The 25737-nt window shown below is 46.3% G+C and overlaps 5 protein-coding genes across 11 annotated transcripts in view; 2 read left to right on the top strand and 3 right to left on the bottom strand.

Moving 5' to 3' along the window:
• LOC144177808 (uncharacterized) overlaps nt 1-5796 on the bottom strand; it is a 40116-nt gene extending 34320 nt beyond the window's left edge. Inside the window, exon 1 of one of the 2 annotated variants that reach the window (XM_077705389.1) lies at nt 5611-5796. In XM_077705389.1, the coding sequence (XP_077561515.1) occupies nt 5611-5662 (52 nt within the window). In that variant the 5' untranslated portion in view covers nt 5663-5796. The remainder of the gene's footprint in view (nt 1-5610) is intronic. The other variant, XM_077705391.1, reaches the window with a different exon arrangement.
• A 98-nt stretch (nt 5797-5894) lies between these two features.
• On the top strand, nt 5895-10940 carry Sf3b6 (splicing factor 3b subunit 6). The gene is made up of 4 exons (XM_077705393.1): nt 5895-6044; nt 6201-6319; nt 7676-7814; nt 10778-10940. The coding sequence occupies exons 1-4, from the start codon at nt 6021-6023 to the stop codon at nt 10856-10858; spliced, it is 363 nt and encodes a 120-aa protein (XP_077561519.1). The 5' UTR covers nt 5895-6020; the 3' UTR covers nt 10859-10940.
• A 1165-nt stretch (nt 10941-12105) lies between these two features.
• On the bottom strand, nt 12106-13141 carry Crif (growth arrest and DNA damage-inducible proteins-interacting protein CRIF). The gene has a single exon (XM_077705392.1). The coding sequence runs from the start codon at nt 12985-12987 to the stop codon at nt 12187-12189; it is 801 nt and encodes a 266-aa protein (XP_077561518.1). The 5' UTR covers nt 12988-13141; the 3' UTR covers nt 12106-12186.
• A 45-nt stretch (nt 13142-13186) lies between these two features.
• LOC144177806 (dnaJ homolog subfamily C member 27-like) lies at nt 13187-18201 on the top strand. Of its 4 annotated transcripts, none has more exons than XM_077705382.1 (8): nt 13187-13393; nt 13464-13602; nt 14264-14346; nt 14440-14509; nt 14609-14764; nt 14873-14986; nt 16647-16807; nt 17897-18201. In XM_077705382.1, the coding sequence occupies exons 1-8, from the start codon at nt 13314-13316 to the stop codon at nt 18030-18032; spliced, it is 939 nt and encodes a 312-aa protein (XP_077561508.1). In that variant the 5' UTR covers nt 13187-13313; the 3' UTR covers nt 18033-18201. The 4 variants fall into 4 exon arrangements, with proteins under 4 accessions (XP_077561508.1, XP_077561509.1, XP_077561507.1 ...); XM_077705383.1 differs by having other exon boundaries at nt 13464-13617; nt 14609-14740; XM_077705381.1 differs by having other exon boundaries at nt 13464-13617.
• Nucleotides 18202-18581: 380 nt separating this feature from the next.
• Nucleotides 18582-25737, bottom strand: part of Naprt (nicotinate phosphoribosyltransferase) — a 53273-nt gene continuing 46117 nt past the window's right edge. For all 3 annotated transcript variants that reach the window (XM_077705378.1, XM_077705380.1, XM_077705379.1), the window contains one exon: nt 18582-24985. In XM_077705378.1, the coding sequence (XP_077561504.1) occupies nt 24908-24985 (78 nt within the window). In that variant the 3' untranslated portion in view covers nt 18582-24907. The remainder of the gene's footprint in view (nt 24986-25737) is intronic.

Below are 25737 nucleotides of genomic sequence, written 5' to 3'. Positions count from 1 at the left end.
AACTACAAAGAAAGAAAGATGCATTTATTCACAGACACCTATTTGTGTTGTCGTTGTACTTGATTGCTAGAGCGGATCTCAGCTTTGAAATTTCGTGTCAGTACTCCTTTAAGCGGGTGCATTAGCCCTTCTCACGCCCGATTCCTGGCCAATCCCCCACGTGGGTATGTGCCATGTCAGCGGCCAGGCAGCGCGCGCCCATCTCCCCCCGTTGCCAAGGAAGACGAGGAGATTCCTGGTCAATCCCCCACGTGGGTATGCTATGCGGACATCGCCGGTGGACGCAGGTTCAGGGTCGCTTAAGAAGTGCATCGCACTTAAAATTCCACTTTTGCGCGCGTCTAATGCAGCCTCACTGCATACGCGCCGCGCGCCGGTCCGAATGTTTTGCCAACCACCCTCCCGGCCACGCCCAGCACGTGTGATTTCCGTGACGTCACGGCCGCCGCGTGACGTACCCCGGGAGAGGTCTATTCCGAAGCGGACACAATAGCCCCTCAAAGCTTTCGATTCCTTCAAACTTCGAACCACCGACCATGCGACCAATTCTTCCACGAGTGCACGATACGCTGCTTTGTGTCTTCCGTTGTAAGCACCAATTTTACGAAAGGTAAGTAACGGGTTCCTGGTTGCGAACTCGTCACGCAAGGATAACTTATCTCCGAAGCGAGCAGATCGGACTGCTATGGGTGCGAGGCGGAATTATCGAACAATTCCTTCCTCCCATTCCGCATCAGTGAGAATTGAGGACAGAGTTTTGCGTTTAGGGCCGTCTCGATGGGCGCGGGCCGAAAATTTTATTGCGTGATCAACAGTTAGGGTACGCCGGCACAATTTTCGCGTTGCTCTAACAGAACGAGCTATGGAGGAGCACAGAACGAGAGAGTGGGGAGAGCGCGTGGTGGGAGCTGCCTTCGCAGCGCTGGCGCCGTTGCCTTTGGGAAGGGAGACGACAAGTCGAAGCGCGGCTCGCCAGATGCCTCTGCCTCAGCAGGTCTTGCGACTCCCGCCACCGCTCGAAGGCGTTGTAGGATCGAGTATGTAGCCAGTGCGGGCGGCAAATGCGGAAAGAATGGGAATAACGGCGACGATACTGGTGGGCAGCTAAATGAAATACAGGCAGCCAATGCCGCTGCCAAAGCGAGCAAACCTGACCACTGAAGCCCGTACTACACATGGTGCGAATTTACCTGCGAATTCGGCGCAGCGCCGTTCGCAGCGATCACTTTTCGAATTTACATAGCGATCAATTTTTGCAGATGCGGCAAATTGCCCAATGTTTGGGTCGGCCAAACATTTCGTGCGAACTCCGCTCCTGTGGCGCAGTTACGAACCAACGCCGCTCTTGTGCCGTAGTTCGGCCGAACACAGCTAGGTGGACATCACAGTGCCACCGTGACGTTCAGGATAAAGTAACTTATCCGAAAGGCACGATTTTTTTTTAGCGGCGAAGCACCTTAGGGGTTCGGGCCGTCGGTCTCTCATGTAGTCGCGGTACCAAAACACCGGGACACTCGTTATCGAACGCCTCGCGGTAGAACGCTTCGTGCTTCAAAGACACGAGACTTCTACAGCAAAGCTGTACACACCTCTATCCCCCAGCGGTTTCATCTCCGAGGGCAAAAACGCCAAGGCCAAAGGCGCCGTGCGCTCAGCATCGAAACCGCATTTACACTTCATCATAACTTTGAAACCGCATCAAACATCGAAACCGCAGCATAAATTTATTCACTCCAATGGATGCTTCACCCCGCCCCAGGTTTCACGGTAGTGGAGATGGCCCGTTTGTTTATGAGCACAAATCTTCGGCCGTTTGTCGAAGGCAAAAACCGCAACGTTTGCAGGCAATGTAGCAGGCTTTGCGGATTTCGCAAGTGCGGATATTCGCTTCATCGAATTCGCAAGGGAGAAACGAACCATGAACGGTTAGAGCGCTAACCAAGTGTAGGCATGGTGTACGAGGGACTCGCGAGGAACGCCGCATTGTGGACTCAGCTGGTGCCGCAGCAGGGCTTGCGCATCGGGGCAAGCTCCCGAAAGAGGGGGACGAGATGCTCACGCATTCTTAAAAATCTGCCAATAGATCTTACAATTTTTTTTCCCAAAATCTAGCCTCCAAACTTGCGATTGACGGCACAGAGAATTAGTCTTTCCGATAACGGATACCTATGACAATGAGGACCATATTTTTTTTTCATTCCGCCTGATTTTCCGAACAAAAACTAGCCGACAGTCGCCGCTTCCGGTGTAGTCTTCCTGTCGCTCTGTGTGTACCATGCTGTCACATGACCCTTGCGCTTGTAGCGCCCGACGCGCGGTCATCCGGCCGTTCCCACGTTGCACGCGGGACGCCGGCACTATGGTGGCCTGCGTACCTCCGCGACTCATTCGTTCAGCTCCATGCGTCGCACACATGAGCTTCCGTCTGCAACGCATTAAAGGAGAGTTCCATTCTAACCAGTGCGTCGAAACGAATTGCACCAGCGTCCGACAGAATTCCGCCACTGGCGACGGGGTAGTAACAAGCGATAAATGACGCGCAAGCATCCGGATGATCCTTCCTCTGATCTGTCGCCACGGGGGTGTTCTATTTCAGGTTGGCCCGCCGTCCCATCACGTTCCGAGCACGTGGCGCGGTTTACAAACGTTCTTCGAAACGCCGACGGCCGGGCGCCAAAATAGACGCCTGTTTGCGGGCTCTCGCGGTAACCCCCAAAAATCAAAGCAGAGTGACCCCCAAGCCAAGCAGGTTGTCAGAGCTTTCGGCTGCCTTGCCCGAGTAACTTTGCGAACGCACTTTAAGGCCCACTCTGGTATTTTTTGGCGTAACTATGCATACAACTGCAGCGTAAAAAAAATCTATACAGGTACTGGGCAAATCTGCTCCGTCCACGATGCCCCGAGAGTGTTAGAGGTCATTTCTTAAAGTTGCGCTTTAAGAATGTCTGTTCCCTCCGCAAACTGGTATGGGCGAATATTCGTTTTCTCTCCAATGCTTCAACACTCGTTATTCAAATCAATATTCCTTCATCTTGCATCCAAAAATGTCATATATTCAATGCTTACAAATGGCTCAAACTTCCAAAACTCTCGACTGGCCAAAGCAGAATCGTTTATATCGCAGAATAGTGAGTTGTCGGAAAACGTGCATGTGGGAAGAAAACCAGTGCAAGAAATTTGACACAAAAAAAGGGGAGAGGGGGGCGTTGGCACCTTGTCCACCGAATCCAAACTACATTCTCAAGCACAGGCCAGTATTATATTTGACCAACACTAAAACTTCCGCATTAAACTTATTAAATGCCCCATAACTTGTTTCTACATTCATTTAAGTCAGCGTCCAAGCAATTTTGGTGGCTGAAATGACTGCTTGGTGCGACTCACTCTGTAGTAACTCATCTGTTACAATGAACAATTTGTATTTACTTATTCTAACTATTTACTGCAAGTATACCAATGTAATTTAAATATTGCTCACAGTATTCTTTCTGTTTAGAATAAACACTAAGTTATCTGTAACTGATATTCTGGTAATTTGATTTTTAACGTGAAACACTAGTCACTTTGAATTCGAATCGCTTTCACCCATGCCCAGGCATAAATCCTTGTCACAGCTGAAGATGCTTGAGCAATTAAACTGAATCCTTCTGCATACTAGCGTAAAATATTAGTGTTCCACCTGTTTGTGGCTGCACGTAAAAAAAAAGATGCAAGTACGGGGCCACAAAGAGGCTTTGTTTCATTATGCACGAGTACAAGACTCGACAATTGCAAACCAAGAAGAATTTTTGAGCTTTCACTAGTGTTCTTTTTTAAGATGATTCATAGTTCTACATTCACTAGTGTTCTTTTTAAAATGATTTATAGTTCTACAAATAGAATAATGGGGTACAGATGCATTGTTCACAAAGAGAATTCATGAGGTTTCTAAGTAAGCTTTATATCAAAATCGGATAGCCTCTCATTTCAACTGTTCGCTACTTTTGTTGGCCAAGTACCTTTTGGCTGCATTCATTGGTGACATCATACAATACTTGTGTTCGGCTGGGCTAGGTGATATTTTATGAAGGTTAAGCAATTTTAAATGACACCTCATAGCTTTCTCAGCAATTTCGCTGCCTTGATACAGTTCCTACTTTTTGTAGGCTTGTGCTGGAATAGAGCACAATTGTTTTAATTGCCGTTCAAAAGAACTTTCAAGGCTGTCACAGTTTCATTCTGGATGGGATGCTAAACATAACTATAGTTCTAACTATAACGCAAATGCCTGGGCAGAACTCTAGCAGTGGCAACCGTTCCATACGGGTGACAGCTAGGCACAGCCTCCTCATATTGCAAATAATTAAACTAACTCTGTTCCAGGCGCCAGAAAAGCACAAAAATGAGTTTGCTGCGCTGAAATAATATATGACGCACCAGCCAAGGTCAACGAATCAACATGGTCGTGCAAAAGTTATCAAAGCAAGAGGGACCTAAAACAGCTGCAAAGAAAGCCACTTAAGGCCGTACTTACGCTTAAAAAATCCCTGCAAAAACAACAATTTTTATGACGCGGCCATCATTCATCAGTGTAAAAAAAAATCTAGCGATGTTGCTAGCAAAAATTTAATCTGAAAATCCTAACGGCGATGCTTTGGAACAGCACCTTGTCATGTTATGGGTACATTCCGCGTCGCTAACAAAATTCTACGCACAGTCACAGCACATCACTGAACAGTTGGCCTCAAATCCGCCCGTAGGCCGCTCCCATTTTCCACAGCGCACACACCCGCCCACAAGCCGTCTGGCAAAGTAAAAAAAAAAAAAAACACCTAAATAATTGTTTTGTCGGATCACAGGACAAAAAAAAAAAAAAAAAAAAAAGAAACGCCCGTCAGGCTGGTCCAAAACGATCGCATATTTAGGCTGCCGCGTGGAAACAGGTTCCTTTTGTGTGCGAATGCGGTATTGGGAGCGAACAACGCGTTGCCGACCGTTAGCTGTGTTGCACAATGCGTGTAAGCACTGCACCTCCGGTAGCGCCCCGTACCTCGCGCTACTTGCACATCGCACGACGTTTCATATCGGTGAAACTGATTTTTCGCACAGCAACAAAGTATCGCGCGAAACGTTCTACCGACGCGAGACGCGGTTGACATCGCAGAAGCTTGGCTACCGTCGCAGCTGGGTTGCCGGTGTTGAGACTACGCGAACGCACTACACAAATAAAAACTCGTTTAAAAGGACAGGGACACGATTGGTTGACACGAAATACGGGGACACGCTACGCGTCACGTGCAAAACGCTGCGATGGGCAGACAAAAAACAACGAAACATAGTACGGCTTCCCAACTGCGGAATTTATCGATTTTGGTACGCCTCCACGACGCGACGTGGTTTCCACTTTCTTTCCGGCTTTACTTTGCCCGCTGCAACAAAGGTGCAATAACATTGTCGCTCTTTACAACGACCTGTCTCAAAGCGTAGTGCAATTCCGCGAGAAAACGAATAACAGCACAACAGCTGCTAAGCATTGTCGAGGTGGATGATGCCACCTCGACCGGCGCGACGGCCGACACCTAAGCCTACAAGCCGATGCCCCCTGAAGCAAAAGCGAGTCGCCGGCCTTACCGCTGCTCGACATCGTGAACGCCGTCCGCTCTTCCCTGGGGGTAGTGGACATGGACGCAGACACAACTGTCAAGCACGGGGGTCGCGATTCTTGCGCGGATTTGTTTACGCCGACGGGATGTTGCTGTCGCCCTGAACGCCTCCGCAACAAATCGTCCTCGCAGTGGCAGCAAGAATGACTACAGCTGACATTGCAGTGGCCGCAACCCAAGCGGCTCTTATCATTTTTAGTTATCTCTTTTAAGTGTTTCAGAATAATTACTCGATACATTTACATATTTGCTTATAAATTTGCATTAAAATTTTTGATCTTTTGCTTATTTTATGCCCTCAAATTAGGAACGGCTAGGTACGAAGACGGAAGTCCGCGAGCCAAGTCGAGTCCCAGACAGTCAAAATAAAACGCAATCATGGCGATGCAAAGGAAGACTAGCGTAAGTTTCTCGATCTTTTACAATTTTACGTCTAATTTTCGCTTCCCAAGTGTGCTGTATTACAAGGGAATGACTTCCGCTTGTATTTACTGCGTAAACAAAGTCCTCAGTGGTCTGCAACTTGCGTGACGTTCAATTTCTCTTCCTCCTGTCCAGGTTCGGCTGCCGCCAGAGGTAAACAGGATACTGTACGTTCGAAATCTCCCGTATAAAATCTCTGGAGAAGAAATGTACGATATCTTCGGCAAGTACGGAGCCATCAGACAGATCAGGGTGTAAGTATTAATGCTGCTTGTCCTTGTGCAAGGCCGGTGTTCAATGAAGTGCTTCTAGCTCAACTACTTCGCAGTCGCGAAGGCCGTGTTCAACTGGTGAATCCCGCTTAAATTTTAGCGAAAAATCTACATCTGTAACTCGCAGGTGTCACACAGAACCTGACTAGAAATGGCCACAGCGGTTCTATCGGTTTGTTATGATTGTCCACCTCAGTTTCGATTTCTCTTTTGACTGACGCTGTGATAAGCCACCCCGAAATAACTTTTTCGTCTCAGTATGAGTGACACCAAAATTATTGGCCCATCACTCATGATGGTAATTTTCTTTTTGAGTGCTTTATTTTGCAGTTCTAGGGATGCCAACGTGCCAGAGGGGATGTTTCCAGCTCGAATTAATAGCTGCATTGAAACATCTCGTTGCCGCTGCGTGGTATGGCGTTTCGTTGCCTCAAGAGTCTGCGATTTCCAAACTTATTGTGCACATTTACTGTTTCATACGGCTAAATGTGCGTGATTTGAGGTATATGACTTACTTGCTGGAAAGAATGAGGCATCAATCTAAGTTACAAGTAATTAGAAGTAACTTTTTATGTATGTAGTAAGGAATTGTTACTAGCTGGCGTAAGCCAAGTAGATTGCTCTGTTCAGTTCAGCAAGCGCATGTCGTTCTATTGACGCGTATCTCAATGATCATACCTGTCATCATGGTTACTCCTGCCCCAAAAAGTGAAGTCACCGTGTATGAGTAACAAATTTGGGGTCAGCATATCTTGGCTCTTTTTCAAGCAGCTAAACTGGCCCATTTCGTGTGGCGGTTAAAAACAAAATATAATACTTGAGAGAGGGTGGATTTGAGAAGTGTTTATGGAAGGAGTGAAGAAGTAGAACCATCAGGACCCAAAGTAAAAACTTTTACTGTTTCCTGGTGCACTGATTTTGCTCTTTTTTTTTTGACAATCCAGCACGGGAATGCACAGTTGTTGAAAAGAAAGGCACCACGGTTGTGTACCTGCCGCGGTGGCTGAGTGGTTAAGACATTGTGCATCTGAACCCAAGGTCCCAGGTTCGATTCCCGGCTGCCGCGGCTGCTATTCTTATAGCGGTGAAAAGCAAAAACGCCTGTGTGTTCAAGATTTCGACGCATGTTAAACATCCCCAGGTGGTCAAAATTAATCTGGAGCCCTCCACTACAGTGTGCGTCATCGCCTGTGTAGCGTCAGCGCGTTAAATCTCATAATCAATCCATAAGCGCTGCAGTTGTCACGGAAGTAGCAAGGGCGACACCTCGTGGTTACCTCATGAAAACTGATGGAAGAAACTTATCCACTTGTGTTCTTTTGCACCTTCCTTGTGCAGTGGAAACACGCCGGAGACCCGTGGCACGGCCTTTGTCGTCTACGAAGACATCTTCGATGCCAAGAATGCCTGCGACCACCTGTCCGGCTTCAACGTTTGCAACCGGTACCTTGTGGTGCTGTACTACCAGCCTACCAAGGTAGCTGTCGTATACTTATTAGTGCTGCTCTAGGACCGGTAATTCAAGCTTTGTTGGTTGATGCGCACACCGATCAGCAGACGGGAGTCACGAGTGCCATTTCAGACATTGCTAATGGCAGCACGTTCACTTCTGACTCTTAACTACTGGTACTGTTCAAATTTTGTTGCTGTGTTACTCAGTGTGCTGGAAATGGGAAGAAAAAGGCTGGTGAAAGGTTAAATATTGGTGTTAAAGGTTAAACACCAGAGCTGTTTAATCTTTCAATTCTGCCGTCGAGCGTTGCCAGATAACTCAACCCAGCCGAGTGCACGTGAGCGTGCACCTCGTAAAAATTGCCCGACGTTCGAGGTGTGTCTGTTGCGTGCTGTTCTCCTCGCCAGTTCACTTGCGTTCACGCTTAAAATGGGGAGCACAGACCCCAAATTTGTACTACAGACGCCAAGCTCGCGAAGCCAGTTGATGCGGGTTCTAGCACATGCTAACGCGGCCCACCATGGGAGAGATGTGAAAGGCTCTGGATGAAACAATCCGGGCCTGCCAGTCACAAAGAACTTTCGGCGGCTGGAAATCCGTCTGAGGTGCAACAGCTGAGTCTCCGACGAAGGGAGAGGGGCCGCTAGCTCTGCTGCTTCTCTAGCCGTGCACTACTAGTGCAAGCTGTGCCAGTTTTTTTATTTTTGCGTGACTGTCAACGCTTTAAATCAGTTTGCATTTTTGCACGCTGAATCTTTGCCATTGCTATGAGGCATGACATTGTGGAAGCCGAAGGGTTAATGTAGTTCATCCATATTTCTTTAATGTATGCTTGATTTAATAATTATTATGTCCTACAAGTTTCGCTGAACTTGAACGGGAAGGCTGTAAAACATTTTTTTTCTTTTTTTTGCAATGATTTTCATAAATCAACCGATCTGTGGCTTTAGTTGGGATTCAAGTACAAAACATTTAGTACTACTTGTTTAATAAAACCAGGTGACAGAATGAATACTGAGTAGGCTGCTGATGATGGTGATGGTAATGGAGGCTGGTGTTACATTAGTGCAATGAACTATAATAGCGGCAATGAAATGACCGGGCCTCTCTGGCCGACGACGCCGTGCCTCCAGTAGCGGCAGCGCTGCAATCAACTGCTCTTCCAGCCGCAGCGGGTGCGCAGTCGCAACAAAGTACTTGCGCACGCCAGGCAGGGCACAATGCGGCCGTCATTTTTTATGGCCGAAGCCTTTTAGGGGCTCGCGCTGTCGGCGTCTCGTGTCGTCATCGTTTGTGGTAGTATTCTCGTGTGGTCATGGTACTAAAACACTGCGACACTCATTTTCCAACACCTCACACTAGAACGTTTCATCTCGGTGGGCAAAAAGGCGTACTAAGAGAACACACCGGCACACTTGTTTTTCATTCACGCTTGCTTACTTGGTTCTAGTTCACTCCGTACTCACCTTAACTTTGAAATTTGCAGTTCTCTCTTTTTTTTTTTTTTTAATTTCACTTCTCCTCCATCCTTGTAATTGGGATGTCGCGTATATCAGCGCGCGCCGTGTGGCAAGAGAGAGGCTTACAATCTTTGAATACACTGATACACTGCATGCTTCGCCCCTCCGCAGGTTTCACGTTAGTGGAGATGGCCCGGTATTTTTATACCCCTGCTACACTGGCGTCTCGAATGTCTTCGAACCGAATGTCAACTCAAATGAGGGGCTTCAGTTGCCAGTGAGAACCTGCCGTGCTCCACAACAATTTTGATGGCATTTGAAAGCTTTGCAGTCACTCGCTGTGCTGCGTGGCGCTGCTGCCATTGAGTTCTGTTTTTACACAAAAATCAACAATCGAATTCAGGAGCGGTGTTCGGCAAGCTTTGACATAGTTTTTTCTTAATTCGAATAGCAATCAAGGTTTTTTTTATACTTTCGGGCGCATGTTTGGTACTGTCTGGCCACACTGGTTTGTCGCTTGCTCGCACTGGTGCTGTGAGTATGGAATCATTACATATTGATATCGTGATTTAAGTGAGTGAAAAGTGAACAAAGACCCACAAATAAAAATATTTTGTTTGTTTCAAGGACGTCAGTAACATATTTGTTCATTCTGACTTGAAACGCTGTGCGCGAGAGTGCAAGAAATGGCATTCAAGAGCCCCAAATATCTCTCGGGGTGCTCCTTCGAGTCAAATGCAAATGACATTTCAAAACCCAGGGGAGAAGCACAACTTCACATTTGGGTCGAATGACATTTTGTTCAAAGGCGTTTGAGGCACCAGTGTAACAGGGGTATATTACTTGACCCTATGTCCAACATCACTTCAATTCCCATAACAGGTTCCGCCAGCCATGGCTCTAATTTTTTACTGTGGAATACATCGGAGGCAACTTGAATTTAATTTTAAGGTTATGTCAGACGTAACTGTAGACGCTGCAGAACCGTGAACACGTGTGCGTGTGTGCAAGGAGAACAAGTTGAAAATGCAAGGTGCGTGCGTGCAGGTGTGATGGTGGTTCGTCGACCTGCAATCCGCAGAACTTGTAGCAAACCAATTTCCCTCTCTGTGATCTTCATCGTGGTCTAAAAATTGTCTGGGAACACATTTGAATCCCACCAATGCACCAGCAGAGCCACAAACTACTATTTAAGATACCGCGAAGCCGATTTGGCCGCTTGCGCTGACCTGTTGCACTGGAAGAGCAGGCAACAGCAGCGCCGTCGCTACTAGCTACACCGGCTGCGATAGCTCTCCCAAGGCACGGCCCGCGCCGCTCGCATAACTGCCCCTATTCTGGTTCACTGTAGCATTAGTGCCACCTGAAAGCCTCATAGTGAGCTGCAGTCTGTGCCAGGATAAAAAGCTTGGAAGTGACGTCACTAGTTTCTGCCTTATCTTCTTCTTAATCTGGATCTGCTTTGTCAAGGCATTTGCATTATAATGTTACTAATTTGTGGTTTCGCATCTTTTCCGTCAACTGTAGGCCTTCAAGAGAGTGGACCAAGAGAAGAAGAAAGAAGAAATTGACAGAGTCAAGAAGAAGTATGGTGTGTCTGATGACTGAGAACTTCAGGACACAGCTTTCCCCAGCAGCATCCTTACTGTCTGTCATCCTTTCATCCAGTAAACACTTCTGTACATGCAAACTGCTTGCTTCTTATCAAATGTGGAATCTAAACATTGGTATTGCTTGTGCTACACAGCCATCGCAAAGGTCTTCCCACCAATTGCCAATCAAGTCCCCCAATTGCAAATGCATAGGGCGCACTTGTATGCGAGCGTGCAGCTGTCGATTGAAATTTGCCGTGTAGCACAGGTGTTAATCGTATATGAGCTTCAAGGTATGAGTAAGTAATATACCGTGCTTATATCAAGCTGTTTTCAAGCAGTAGTAATCGGGGCTGCAAATAACTACGTAGATGGGTGGTGGAATTGAACATACTAGCTTGGATGTGAAGCACATGGCAATGAGATTGCAGTCTATGGCCATATTTTGAGTTGAGTAGAGTCGCATCCTACACTAATTTCACTTCACAGCTAGTTTTTTACCAAGCAATACGAAAAAGACAAACCATTACACAAAGTTCTGGGTCAATTCAGTTCATGCCCACTGCAATTGCCTTCAACCTTGGAACCGGATTTAAATTAAGTTCGACTGCACTTTGCAAAATAGCTTACAAATTCACTGAACAGGAAGCACTACACAAGTCCACAAATATTTGGAGTGGATTAATGCCTTGCTCCAGTATGCCGCACCCCAATCTTTAGATTACAGTTTATTGTGCAATCTTGATGCGCCTCAACCAGTCCACCCAATGGGCATCTAATTCATTGTGACATTCTGGACATTCACACTTGCAACAAAAGTGGCGCAATTTGTCAGTGACAAAAATTGGTCATGATGAAACGACAAAGGCGATCGCTGCGCAACTGAAGCGAAATGGCATCGCTTCTATTGCTCCAGCCGCAAGAGAGAACAGGCCTTTACTTTCATCCAATACACACCTTACACACAGGAAACTCCAGAACTTGTGCCAACTGCTTGCCCCTTATAAAATTCAGAATTGCCGCTGTGCTGGCAGAACCACACTGGTACATTGCATAATTTCGGGCAGATGGCGTTTGAAGTAGACTATATTGAGTATTACATGTACTATTCAGTGAAAAGAATTAAGAATCAAGTGAGAACAGGCGACGAGGTGAACGGAAGATACTGGATTCGATGACAGCACTCGGAGCTGGCGTGCCAGCACCTTAACCCAACACATACCAGTTTTCGTCTATGGACACAACAAAAACCACGGCAAGATATTTACTGACTACTATATAAGCTTTATTATCCTATGACTTGGGGCACCTGTCCAAGAAAAGTCCTCCACACAAGTGCGCCACCTACGAATCTTCCTTCTGGGGTTTGGTCTCCCCACTTCCCGCCTTTGCACCGGTGTCGGCCGCGCCACCTTCAGCAGCACCCATGGCCATCAGCTTGGCGAGCATCTTCTCCTGCTTCGCCTTCTTCCTCGCCTCCTTGGCGGCTTTCTTCTTCTCCTCCTCCTTCATCTCCATCACCTCCTTGAACTTCGGGTCCGACGGCTCCACGTTGTAGCCAATGTACTCGCGCACTTCCAGTATCATCTGCTCGCGCTGGAGCCGCTCTTCGTCGGCCTTCGCCTTCTTGGCAGCGTCGCGCTCCAGCATGGCTATCCGCGCGTCCGCTAGCTTGGCCATATTCCGCTCGATCTCCTCTTCGCGCTGACGCCGTGCCTCAACCTCGGCCTTTTGCTTGGCCCTGTCCTCGTCCCACAACTGTTGCAGCGTCGGGTAGAACTTGTTCTCGATGTACACCAAGTCGGCGAGTTCCTCCTTGGACGGCCACATGATGCCCGGGTTGATGCCCGTGGCGCGACCGAACTTGGCGTAGTCCTTGCGCATGTAGCTGATCTGGTACTCGAGCTCCATTTGCGGGAACGTGTACTCCAGCTTGACACCTCTGGCGTACTTGCGCGGGACGATTCGCGACACGTCGCGCAACTTGTCGATCTCCTCCTTGGACAGAGTTCTTGCGCCGGCGCGCGTGGTTGTAACGGTGGCTGCTGCTGCCGTCTCCGGAGCGGATCCGGTGCAACGGCAGACCACGTTGAATGTGGCCCTCCGCGGAGGAAAAAACGACGTGCTTGCACGGGAAACGAACATGTTTATCGGCGTTGGTCGACCAGAAAATAAAGCGACGTTCCGAGTCGGTGAGGCGCGTGCATTCAATGCTGTGAAACGTTCATAATCGTGAGAACACACGCGAACTCTGCACGCACGCCGCCATTTTAAGGAAGCAACTAAACCACTGGACTAAAATATTACCCGCTCACTAACTTACCAAAGTAATATGTTAAGTGGCGGCACCTAGCGTAGTAGTAATGGATTAGGAGCGAAACCGAAATTGAAGCTGTCAGCGCAGCTCCTCGCAGCGCAAATTTGAACGTCATGAGCACCCGAAAAAAAGATAACAAAATGATTACATATTCATGTACAGCATCGCTTCTAACGGTTGTGAACCATTTTTGGCTCATCGGATAATGCGGAGCGGAATTAAGCGGCGGCGGAGGTGGGGTCCATAAAACTATATTTAGACCCGCTGAGTCCGGAGCCTCAATTTGCTCTCGATTCTGTCGCAGCCTTGGGCGCAGTGGCGAATGGATGTTTTGTGCGCAAGAATTCTGCGAGCTGCAGACAGCAGCTATGGATCTCCAAAGCAGGATAAAACGGCCACATCACGTCCGAATCGTCGCAGTTGGGAACGTAGAAGTCGGAAAGGTACCAGCGCATATGGCACGTACTATATCTATCCTAAAGCACGTGCGCAAATGTGTTTTTCGCAGGAGGATATTGACGGAAGAACTTGTTGGTCGAAGCGCAATTTAAATGATTCATTATAATATATTTACACTTCGTAACTTTAAATAATTAAAGAATGAGAGCAAAACAATAGAAGTACATTATTGCCAAACCAAGAGTAAATGTGATGCTGGGTCCAGCTGATCCAACCTCACAGTTACTATTGAGAACAACCAAGGGCATGATGCTTTTCAGCTATTAAAAACAATTTGAAGTGCAAACGGTCCAGTTGGAAATCAAATGAAATGAACTGTTTCCAATTGAACCTAGCTGTGGTTCAACATATATATTGACTCCAACACTTTATGACTTTATCACTATAGGACTTGGAATATTACTCCAATATTTTTCTGAAATAGGATTCAGAACGAGTCGAGTTGGCACCAATATAACTGTAAGCTTTATACGACTGACAGTAATACCCCAACTGGCCAATCCAATGTTATAGGGTTACATTTTTTAATTCAGTGAGCGTCAGAATGGCAATTATAACCAGAGTTGTGCTTCTTGAAATAAACTGATAAGTGCTGAGCATTTCTCTTGTCCGAGCATCAACGCAGATGACTGAAAACATTTGCAGACCAGCATAATTAAGCGATTCTGCGACAGAAGATTTTCTCCCAAGTACGAGGCAACTGTCGGGGTCGACTTCGAAGTGACCAAGTATGCTCTTGCAACTTTCATCACCTTCGTGAAGGCTTCTATGGCCTCTTGCGCTCACACATGGTCATGCCTCCTTTCTTTTCATTACCACAGGGTAACTGTTAACAACACTGAATTTTCGGCCAACATATTCGACCTTTCAGGTCATCCAATATTCAAAGTAGTAAGTACAAAGTTGTAAGTAGTAGCGAGAAGGTAGCAAGTGCTGCCTTACAGTCTGAAGCACACCCCACCGAAACACCAAATTTTAATCTCGCGTCAGGTGCGTATGGAATTCTACTCAAACATAGACGCTGTTCTCCTTGTGTACGACGTCAGCGACACTTCAAGTGGACCTGAAACACTTGAACGATGGCTCAACGAGATGGCGCATGGCATGGATAACACGTCGGTGGTATGTGTCGTTTGTGCCAACAAGGTAACAATGCTAGTTTTGTTACACTAGCTTGTGCACAGACAAAAGTCGCTGGTTTCACCAACGAATTTTGCCAATATAACCACAACTGACGTCCCCCTCTGTATTCAGAAGGACAGAAGACATGTGCCAAACACAGAAGTCGAAAAATGGGTCCGCCTGCACAATTTCCCGCACTTTGTTGTGTCGGCATACACGGGCGAAGGCATCCAGGAAATGTTCCAGGTATGCACTCCACTATTACTGTTTCTGCAAAAAAACGTTTGTTCCGCGCAACACAAAACGTTTTGCTGCAATTATGCTACATTGAATTGTTTTTAAATAGAAAGAAATGGTGTCAGTGTATGGTACATGCTGGCAGCTGCAGCTAGCACTTTGATCACTACAAACTCTCATCTAAAGATACCGAATGGTGGCCGCTTCATGAATAGTGCTACCCTATTTACATGGCTGAAAGAAGTAAAAAACACCCACTTGTGACTACCACTTGATTGATTGATTGATTTATTGTAGGGTAAGCGCCGATGCAACGCAGGCGATGAGGCACGCCGTAGTGAAGGGCTCCGGATTAATTTTGACCGCCTGGGAATCTTTAATGTGCACCGAAACCTCGTACACACGAACGTTTTTGCTTTTTGCCTCCATCAGAAAAGCGGCCGCTGCGGCCGGGAATTAAACCTGCGTCCTCTTGTGACTACCAAGCTTACAATACAGGAACACTAACTGCGACTCCAGCTGTGCTATTACAATGAGCTCCAATGCCTATCATAACCACACAGTCCGAGTTGCATGAATGTAGGTTGCTGCACAAAGCAAACTGCAAGCTCACTAAGAGCCACAAGAACATTATGAAAACAAAAACAGCACGAAATTGTACGACAAAAACACAGCGTCTTTTTTTGTTTTTTCTGTAGCACTGTCTCATTTCCCTAATGATATACCAACTTGCTCAAATTACAACTTAAAGGGGCCATGCAGACAAAACACAAGCTTGGTTCATTCGAAAAATTGCCTTGTCAAAATCATACGCACACCACAATTAACACACACTTCACTCAAATAAGCTACATAATTAGGAAAAATGGAATGGCCATGCGACCCACTAGCTCATTTCCCGCAACAGAACCTACGATGTCATATGTGCCCAGCTGTGCGATTTTCTGAGGGCAGCAAAAGCAAACGCAAACGCAAATTAGTCATGGCTTATAAGCTTGCCGAATGAGCTATTTGCGCTTATATGTAATGCATATTCATTTTACAGCGGTAAGAATGGTGTAGTAAACAATGAAAGTTACGAAACTACACAAAAGCATAGAAGTACCAATGTGCACTGCTGTTGGTACGGGGTGCACTTTGCTTGTTTTAGCTGCACAGCAGTCTGCAGGCCGCTTTGGAGTTGTCTTACACGACACTGGCAGATTGGCATAAGTGACTTCGTTTTACATGACCTTGTTTGATGAGCATACCACATGTTTCACGAAATGATTATTTTCTGCAGTAACAAAAACAAGCCAGGTACAAAAACGGTCAAAAGCAAAGCAACGGCGGACAACGGTCTGTGGAGTAGTATGATAGCACCACCTGGGAGGACAGATGGCAAGCAAGGCTGCAGAACCGAATGATGCAATGGAATTTCATTTTAATACGTGCACTTATGACTTCATTGCAGACGTCTCGAAAACCCACGATATGGCGGGAGAATAAAAATCTTAACCTAAATTAATTTGTCAGTGAACACAGCATAGTTTGTTGCCGGACAAGCGCTGGGGACACTATAAAACACGAAATCTTTCGAATAAAAAAAAACTTGTATTTTATCTGCATGGCCCCTTTTTAAGCAGCACATAAGCATGCATGTACACTTTTTCTCTCGATGTTTTCGAAGAGCCTGTTGACACAAGTCCTCGAAGTTCATGACACTGGGAGAGACCCTGTGGCCCTGTGGTCTTCGTGCAACTACAGCAAGGAGGAGCTCCAAGCAGTGCACCAAGTGCGGTGGTCCCGTTCAGAGTACGAGAGGCTGGGAGTCGATTCAAGGGCATCCAGGTAATAAGCAATGCATCTCGAGAAATGCATAGCCACCAAGAGAGATCAATGGTGCAGCTTTAATCCTGACAGAATGTAAGCAGGTTTTTAAAAAATATTTGCGGGATATTACATCCACTGACCTCTGCCGTCAAGAATAACCGATGAACTTGGTAAGGAACAACAACACCTGCCAATTAATTTTCACACCTCTTGAAAGCTGAGAACGCATAATGCTGGCCCTTTGTTGGATGGGAGACCCATGAAGCCAGATTGTCAATTCTTGTCAAAGCTATGTCACATGAATGAAAGCTGGCTGTGCCTTTAACCCACTTTGCGGACCACTACAGCAATGTTACGTTTTTGGGCACGTCCAGACAACGGACCGCGAAGGGTTAAAACAAACATGTGCTGATGTTTTTATGTTTGGATTTCGATGCCTTGATCATGCAAAATGGCTAGTTTTCTCATGACATGACCTGTTTACACTGCCTACAACACGGTTGACACTTTAAAGTTTACAAGCAACGAGCTTGTTTCCTGTTGAGTGCTTTCCACATTACAACTTGCATAACAGCTCTAGCTTGCGCAGTCCTAGATGCAGTCAAACCTGCTTTAAAGCCCCCCCACAGTCACCCAGGAGCCATAATGTAGATAAGTAACATGGCTAAAAAAATGGTGGTCAGAATGGTACCAAAAAAAAAAAAAAAAGGTCAGTCTTTGCAACCATCAGTGGTTTGGTTCACTACATAATCAAGTTCTACTAACATAGCTTTTCATTAGAAACTCGCTGTACCATAAAGCACACCAAACTGAAACGAAACCTGTCGAATTCGTAAAATGGTGCTGATCAACTTCTCTTGTTATCAGGGCTCGCGATGTTTTCAATGAAAATTAGCACAGGACAAATAACACAAGAGAAAGGACGCGACTGGCACTACTTTGCTGGTCCAGTCTGTCTCTCGTGTTGTCTGTTCTGCGCTCACTTTTATTGGTAATACTATGCACCAACTAGCCCAGCAGAAAGGTTTAAATAATTAGGTATCATTGGCTAGCTGCTGTGCAGAAATCTAAGGCTGAAGCAACACTCCATCCCCATCGCTTTTGCAGGGATGATATCAATCGGTCCTACCGTCGCCTAGCGGTCCTGTTGCATCCCGACAAGAGCACGGCACCCGGCTGTGAGGAGGCATTCAAGATGCTCGCAGCAGCAAGGACTACGCTGCTCAAACGAGTGTTGCACTGACAAGCATCATCCATCGGCACATTTCAGTCACCTTGCGAGGTTTGCTAGCCAAGCTGTTTTCAAAAGAACGTCCGACTTCATTGCAACCATTATCCTCCAAAAACTACACAAGTCTAGTCAGTGTGCTCCCACGCTAGCGTGGTCTGTGAATAAAAAAAATTCACATGAAGATTCTTTCAAGCCCAACTGCCTGAAGATTGAATAAAAGTAAAACAATTGGCGTATACCAAACACGTGGGAATTGACATAATGCAAAGCAGCCAACAAGCAGTCCGCCACGCGCTCTTGCCTTGACTTGCATATTTGAGCCAGCCCACCCAGCACACATTCAGAGTCTACGCCACATTTCGCTGTTGGCGCAAAAGGTCTCATGTTGTAGTGAAACAAACATTAAGCATGTAAAAGGTAGCATGTGACTTTCTAGTGCATTCCCTGGAAAAATAAATAATTCATTATCCCTGGCTGCTTTCTTGATGAACTTTTACACGTCAACAGAGCCACTGCTTTAACAGCACAGTCAAAGTATCTGGAATATCAAGACTCCAGAAATTTGTAATACGAAACTATCATTTATTGAACAAGTTACAATATAGTAGGGCGAGGCCATACACACACAAATTTTTCATGCATATAGTAAGACGCATGGCCCCACACTTTGAAACAGTACAAGAACCTAACAGAAAAAAGCTCAACAATGCAGTTACATCAGTGGTGACTAGTGCTACAACAGTCGTGCACCTGTAACGTTCGATAAATGTCTACTATCCTCGACAGATGTGCACAATCTTCTAAAAATACAACTGCAACATTGTGGCAGACAAAAAGCGCTGAATATTTGTGCAGTGCTGTGTCTAAAGCCAGAAAAATGCATACAATATTAAAGCTGAAAGAAACCTAAATCGCCGCTTCGGCTAAACAGTAAAATAACATTTCGTAATACTTCAAAAATTGCAAAATACAAGCACCAGTTTGATGGAGATGTGCGGAAGCAATTGAAGCAAACAAAGGCAATGCCACAAGCTTGAGTTCTCCAAACTTTTGTTCACAATTTCTGGTTCTTTATCACCCAAGGTTTTACCAAAAAGTTTGGAGTGTCTGTGACAATGCTAATTTCGCGGCAATGATGGCACGAGTGTGTTGTGCACAATTAGTTCTTTCACACTAGGAACAAAAAAAAAAGGATTTAGCACTGGTGGCATTCACAAAGCTACCATTTTGTAACTTTGCTCACAGCTCGTCACGAAACACTTACAAACAGTACACATCCAAACTTTGCATAACAGAACCGAAACTACTGCTGAAGTGAAAACACACCAGAGCCCAATCTAACACGTAAACTTAACTTAAAACCACCATGCCTGATAAGAACTAAAAGCATGCGTAAAAATGACAACCACTCCGCGGTAATTAAAACAGCATGCCTCAATGTCCTAACCCACAGCTCCCCATCATGTTACGGGTGCAGGTAGTTCTCGACACAGCCATTCAGTTGTTCTGTGCTCTGCAATTTCCCAGTGCATTAGATCTAGCAGGCTTGCTTCATATATTGCCTGAATGACAATTGACAGACTATACTTGACATGCAGCTATACTAGGCGACAACTAGACGTCAACTGGTTGCCATTAAATTTTGCTGTATTTATTTACTACAAAGCTCGAGCTTAGAGCTACCGTGTGCAACTAACAAAATGATTCCCTTGTGTACTGCACAACACTGCTTACTTGACAGGTCGAAACTTGGCACACAAAATGCCAAATGCCTACAACAGTGCGTATGCTGCCGACACACAGAGTAAGCTATGTTCTATGTTCCACTTTTAAAGGCAACAGAAGTAAGCAGGCTCTAACCAATGTCAACAGGATTCTAGGGAACAAACAAATGTCGTCTACTATTGCGGCACTTAGCAACTGGAACCTCAAAACGTGCGGGGTTCACCGACATTGTTAAGTGCCAAGGGCTGCAACCCTAACTGGCTCATTAACTCCACAAAATAGAGTAATTCTCAGGAGAAAAAGCATCGCCGGCCTACCTGCTCACTTCGTTGCAAATGTCATCGAAAGGCGATGATTTTCTGGCACGTAAATGCCTCTCCTCTCTCTTCCATCCACCTCTCACGCTCCTCCCACAATGAACACAGTGGAGGTTTGCTCGAGTCAATTCAATTTTCCCGCATTCACACTTCTGGCACACCATCTGCTGAGACTTTTTGTTACTGACGAGCTTTCGGGTGCCACCACGAGCACGAGGCTCGGGAACGAAACCTGTTTGAATTTTGCAATTAAATAATTGCTTTTAACTAGTTTTTTTTAATTTGTCGCAGCAATCCAGCCTACATCTATTTTCAATTAAAGGAACACTGCCAGTACGTATCTGTTATTTATGTATGTTTCAGATATGCCTCATGATTTCTTTTTGCTAAACAATGTTCACAAGAAGTATGCTACCAGATTTAGTAATTCAGAGAGGTTTTGCCTATGTATACTTCTTGTTTAACATTTCTTTAAAGATTTTTGGCAGGGTGGCTCAATTTAGGGACATATCTAGACAGACAGATAGATAAACCAAAATTTTTGTGTTAAAGTAGCCCTCAGTACATTAGTGCCCAGAGTTACTGGATATAGACAGTTGCGAAACTCCCCATAGGCCCCATGTATCGAAAGCCGGTCTTCGGTTGCCCCCCCTGCGCCGGGGCAAGCACGGGGCAAGTTGACTAGCCTGTCGTCTGTCGGCAGGACGTTGAAGCAGTACTCAAGTGCTTGCGGCTGCTGCCGTAAGTCATAAAAAGAAAAGCCGCAAAAACACAAGTAAATTTTACGTAATTATTGTGTTTTAATTTAAAAAGCAATCTTTATTTTACAGAAGAATTTTGAATAATAATAGTTTAGCGAAGTTCCGTTTTTATCTCCTAGGTGCCGCGCGCGTCGACTTGCCCCTCAGCTTCCACGGAGTGGGGGGGCTAGCGCCGCCCGGATTCTGAAGCGGAGTTTCGCAACTGTCTATATTGAGACCCTTTGCAAAATTTCCAAATCTTTGGCGGAAAAGCAGCAAGCCACTCTGGCAACACTGTGCACCCGATGCGCCGCCATTAGAAAGGAAGTGAAAAGGCTGCGAGTACAGAGTTTCTATGGAGTAGCTACCGTCCACCGTCCACGCAATTGCATACGCGTTCCGCAAAGTGGTGTTTCCCACTGCAGGATGGGAAAATAACTTTGCCGCCCTTCCTTCGAAAGAAGAGCAGCATATTCAGGATTTTTATTCTTCGAGGTCGACCACTGAAAGGTCCTACGAGTACGAGCAATCATACGTCAGCGTGGAGTCCTACGTTACGCCATCGTCATCGTTGACAAACAGCAGCAAGCAAAGGTAGGATTTGTTGCGAATAAAGAATAGCCTTAGCGCTGCCTCCTTGTTTGGTTGTCGAGTTTTAATTGTGTTTAATCGATACGCCCTTGCCCCGTGGTAGCGGCGGCTGGCTGCTATGAACGGGCCATGAAGGGTCCGTCTCTGCTGAGCGCTCATTTTGCGTATGTTCAAACTTTCAGAACTATTCGCGAAAATGACCAAAGCATGCATAATGAAACTGATTTGGATGTCTTTGATAGAGGTCATGTTTGCGATTCACCGCCTCTGTACTTGCGGCGCTTAATTTTTCCGTCGGTGAAAGTGGTGCTAATGCGGGACCGATAGGTCGCACGCGTGTGTCAGCAGCGAGCAGAGGCAGTCGACCTTGAGAGGAACTCGGAGGAAGGAACAAACACAGAAGAAATAGGAGAAAAGAAGGGCACGTCTCGACTCGCCCCAGACGAGCTGTTGTGCAGCGGGGTAGATAAGCGGAAGCGATTTGACCAGTGTTAATCTTCGATATGACTACGGCGATGGGGCATCATACTCGTGGGGCAACAGACTCGTGAAGCCGTGGGCGAAAATGTGCAACCGCAACGGCGTTGCTACGACCTGCTTCCTTTCTAATGGCGTCGTCGCGTTCACCACCAGTATTACCACCGCTGAATTCTCAGTGTTGTCCGCCTTTTTGCAAAGGGTCTATTGCCACACGTCTTCTTATCATTATTTTCCCTTCGAGTTTTTTTTTGTTGTTGTTTATTATTATGACCAAGAGCCAGAGCCAATCACCTTTCTGAGACCTTTACTTAGTCATAATGTTAAATAGCCGCAACGCTAGGCCTTACAAATTACCAAACAACATAAAACTCAATATAGATGAACTACAGGAAACCGTTGACGTTATAGCTGAACGCGTAATCGTTAGGCCTAATGACACACCGGCGCATACCCCTGCACCTGCACTGCTTGCGCACTATTTGCCCGGACAGCGCCACATGATTGCATGTTTCAGGGCACGCCACAAGGCGCCTCTACCATCGTCGGGCAAAGCAAAGAGGATATTTTGCCGTAACATACATAGCCGTTCACCTAATTGCCACTTCCAAAATTAGATGGTCAAATTACTCATACGGGCCTCCGCACACGTCTCTCACACACATTAAGTCCCTGGCCACAACACGTACACTAGGTAGGTCCACCTTTTTTAGTTGGCTAAAGCAATGAGCATGGGGTAGACATGCTTGATTCCCATTCCGAAGGCCCTGGGCTCAATTTCTATCTAGAGCCAAATTTATTTGTTATTTTTTTTTACGTCAATTGCTTAATTTTATTTACTTTGTGTTGTTGGTCATTTTGTTTGCCACATCTTGGTTACGGCGTCAACATCAGACTTTCGACATACCGAGACAACTAACACTTCCGCATTTAAAAAGATCTGCCAAGTTCTCATTCATATGCTACATTATAGATACCTTTGGTACACAACCGAAAAATATGACTTGAGAAAAATCTAAAATCCTGCACTGAATGGAAGCAACCAGACATACCAAAGCACTCAATGCACATTTGAAATAGGTTTGCATGCACGGAAGCAGTTGCAATGATGCACACAACTCGGCTTTTGCTGCTACAGTAGAATCTCGATGATACGAATCTCGCGGGACCGCGAAAAATATTCGTATCATCCGAAATTCGTATGAACCAACACAGACCAAAAAATTGAGCGCTGAAAAAAAATTTCGTTTATTTCTTTTCTTACCTTCGCGTGAACAAATCCACGATTTTTTCTGCTTTTTTTAAACCCCCACATCACAAAGCAGTCCTTTCTGGAGCGCGTATTGCTTCGCCTAGCTTCGCGCTCTCCTCACTCCCGGTGTCCAAGCTCGCTACACGCCGCAACAGTCAAACGTGAACCGCATGGTGCGTTTTTGCACGCGATTCGCACGCCTCGGCTTTGCGCGTGCTGTATTCTCAAGGCCGCATTGATGATTTCGCACCCGCGGTATCGCCTACCTCGGTCAGAAAAAGACGCTAGGTCTCTTCGATTTACAGTCTCGGACTCACCGCGGACTCCCCGAGAAGCAGTCCGGTATTCGATTTTCCCATGTATCCCTATGGCTTCGGGGAATCCTCAGACTACCCGCGGACTATCCGCGGTGAGTCCGAGATTATAATCGAAGAACCCCGCTAACAACTTGCGAAACGCTCGAGACAGCCCGCTGGCTCCGCCCGAGATGTTTAGGCTTAGCACTCCGGCAGATATTTTATGGGCGCTTTCACTAGCGGCGCGGATGGTGTTTTATAGTACCGTTTTCGCCAACGTTATCAGCTCCTTTACTGCACAAGAAACTTTGTGTCTGCCTTGAGCGGCATTTTAAAGAGCGGCTAGAAGCAGTCGCTCAAGCGGCCGTGCCATTTCGCGGCCGCGGCCGAAGCCGCCGCCATGTTGCCGCCGCCGGCCGCGGCGCGTGCAGCGTGCGAGAGGTTTCGCGGCGCGCATGGGGCGTGCGGGGCGCGTTTTCGCGAGCAGAAAACAACAGCCCGGCCGTTTCTGGAGAAAGAAGAGTGACAAATGGGGAGAGAGAGCCGTCACTTGTTTGTTCGGCAGTCGGGCGCCTCGCCAGCTCGTTCGTATCATCCGCCGGGCCGCGCAGGTCCGTTCGTAACAGCCGAAATTTTTCCCATTGCAAACAATGCAATTTTGCCGGAACTTTTCAGAAATTCGTATCATCCCGAAATTCGTATCACCCAGAATCGTATCATCGAGATTCTACTGTACCACCGTTAGTTTTTTGCTCACGGTCAACAAATGTAGTTCTGTCAGTGTAAAACAACGTGGGTTCATGATCTGAACATCAAACGTATCCAAAAATGGCAGTGAGAAAGCTCTGCGCTTTCTGCATCTTCCTACGAAGGCAGTAAACACTAGAAAATCACAATCGTAATAGTTTCTTTGCAAGAATGCCAGTCAAACTAAACGATAGCTTGTCACAAAAATGAAGCGCATAAAACCATGAATAGTACTCCATGTAACATGGTGGTGTAAACCGCCAATTTCTCACTCTGATGCGAAACATAGTACGTGCATTTCACGATAGCAAGAAAAAAATGCCGTAAATTATGAATAGTGCAAATAACGTAAACATGTCCACACAATCAATAAAAGGCGAGATGTTCGCACAAAATACAGGGCACGATTCGGCACCAGCGACAAACAGGGAAAGCATTCGTTGCTAAAATCGCCTCAACGGTTGGAAAAATATACTGGTGCTGCGAGACTGTGCACAGACATGTATTGCTAACGCTACAGTTGCATATAGTGTCACATCTTCCCAACCTAATGCCGGGTTATCATGCACCATTTGTGCCTGCTAAAACGTTCCGCAAATCACTGCGTTTAAAGGCGAATAAAGCGAAATAAAAAGGAAGGAACAATTATTGCGTGTGGGCTCGGCAAGAAGCCCATTGCTGCCGGAGCACAGGACACAGTTTGTCCCATTTCGGCGGGCAACACCAGTGTAGTCCCGGGGCGCTACGACAGCTCGCCGATGGGTGCATTCTGAAGCCAGAGCTCGTGCATGAACATGTAGAGGTTGTCAGAGACGGACACCTGTTTCGGAATTACAGAAAGACAACAGAAGAAAGAAGGTATGCCAGTGAAGACGGGGGAAAGAAATATTTGCGTACTAAAACTACTTCATTCATGGGCATGGCCTCACAAGACATTTTGCCTGCTATCCAACTTGTGAAAAGAGTGCACCATCTGATGAAAATCTCCACCCATGGCTACCTCAACCTTCTTGAGTGAGGAAATGAAATAAAAGTAGCGTGAATGGGCACAAAACATGGTGGTGGCCCAATTCAAAGCACTCACACACCAAGGTTGGACACAAACTCACGTAACTCATTCCAACTGCGCATCAGCAGGCCATTGTCACGATGTGCATATTGCACTGAAAGCCACGCACTGCGTTCTTCGTATTTCAATGTATCTTGATAGTACATAGGGTTGCACCCCAGCCTTTCACCACCCCTTCAAGAAATGACACTTTGTAATGCAATAAATTGAGCACCCAAGGGCATTAGATTGTGAATTTATAGCTGGAATCCTCTAACCTTTACACAAACATTACTGAAGGGACAGATGCGGTGCAGATAATGAACATGCAGTGGCACTGAACTTCACACATTTGAAAACACGCATCACCGCTAGCTGGTAGTGTTAGAAAACCAATAAACTAGACTGGAGAAGTCTTGCTATAGACAGGAGACAGTCCAGGTCATTGCTGCACACCTGTACTTTGCCACAGCACTTAACTGAAGCAATGAAATAGCCTCCCAATAAATTAGGTTTTCCCTAAT

The sequence above is a fragment of the Haemaphysalis longicornis genome, unplaced genomic scaffold (assembly GCF_048455015.1).
Source record: "Haemaphysalis longicornis isolate Haplotype H1 unplaced genomic scaffold, Haemaphysalis longicornis Haplotype H1 scaffold_31, whole genome shotgun sequence".
Lineage (NCBI taxonomy): Eukaryota > Metazoa > Arthropoda > Arachnida > Ixodida > Ixodidae > Haemaphysalis > Haemaphysalis longicornis.
This window is presented reverse-complemented; position numbering and strand designations above follow the sequence as displayed.

What these genes read in the sequence shown, in the direction of transcription:
- Crif (XM_077705392.1), bottom strand. Translation starts at nt 12,987, where the DNA reads ATGTTCGTTTCCCGTGCAAGCACGTCGTTTTTTCCTCCGCGGAGGGCC.
- Sf3b6 (XM_077705393.1), top strand. Translation starts at nt 6,021, where the DNA reads ATGGCGATGCAAAGGAAGACTAGC. An exon ending in GCCATCAGACAGATCAGGGT is followed by an intron (nt 6,320 to 7,675) that starts GTAAGTATTAAT and finishes TTCCTTGTGCAG; the next exon opens with TGGAAACACGCCGGAGACCC. An exon ending in TGTACTACCAGCCTACCAAG is followed by an intron (nt 7,815 to 10,777) that starts GTAGCTGTCGTA and finishes CGTCAACTGTAG; the next exon opens with GCCTTCAAGAGAGTGGACCA.
- LOC144177806 (XM_077705381.1), top strand. Translation starts at nt 13,314, where the DNA reads ATGTACAGCATCGCTTCTAACGGTTGTGAACCATTTTTGGCTCATCGG. An exon ending in GTCGACTTCGAAGTGACCAA is followed by an intron (nt 14,347 to 14,439) that starts GTATGCTCTTGC and finishes TCATTACCACAG; the next exon opens with GGTAACTGTTAACAACACTG. An exon ending in GTGTCGTTTGTGCCAACAAG is followed by an intron (nt 14,765 to 14,872) that starts GTAACAATGCTA and finishes CTCTGTATTCAG; the next exon opens with AAGGACAGAAGACATGTGCC.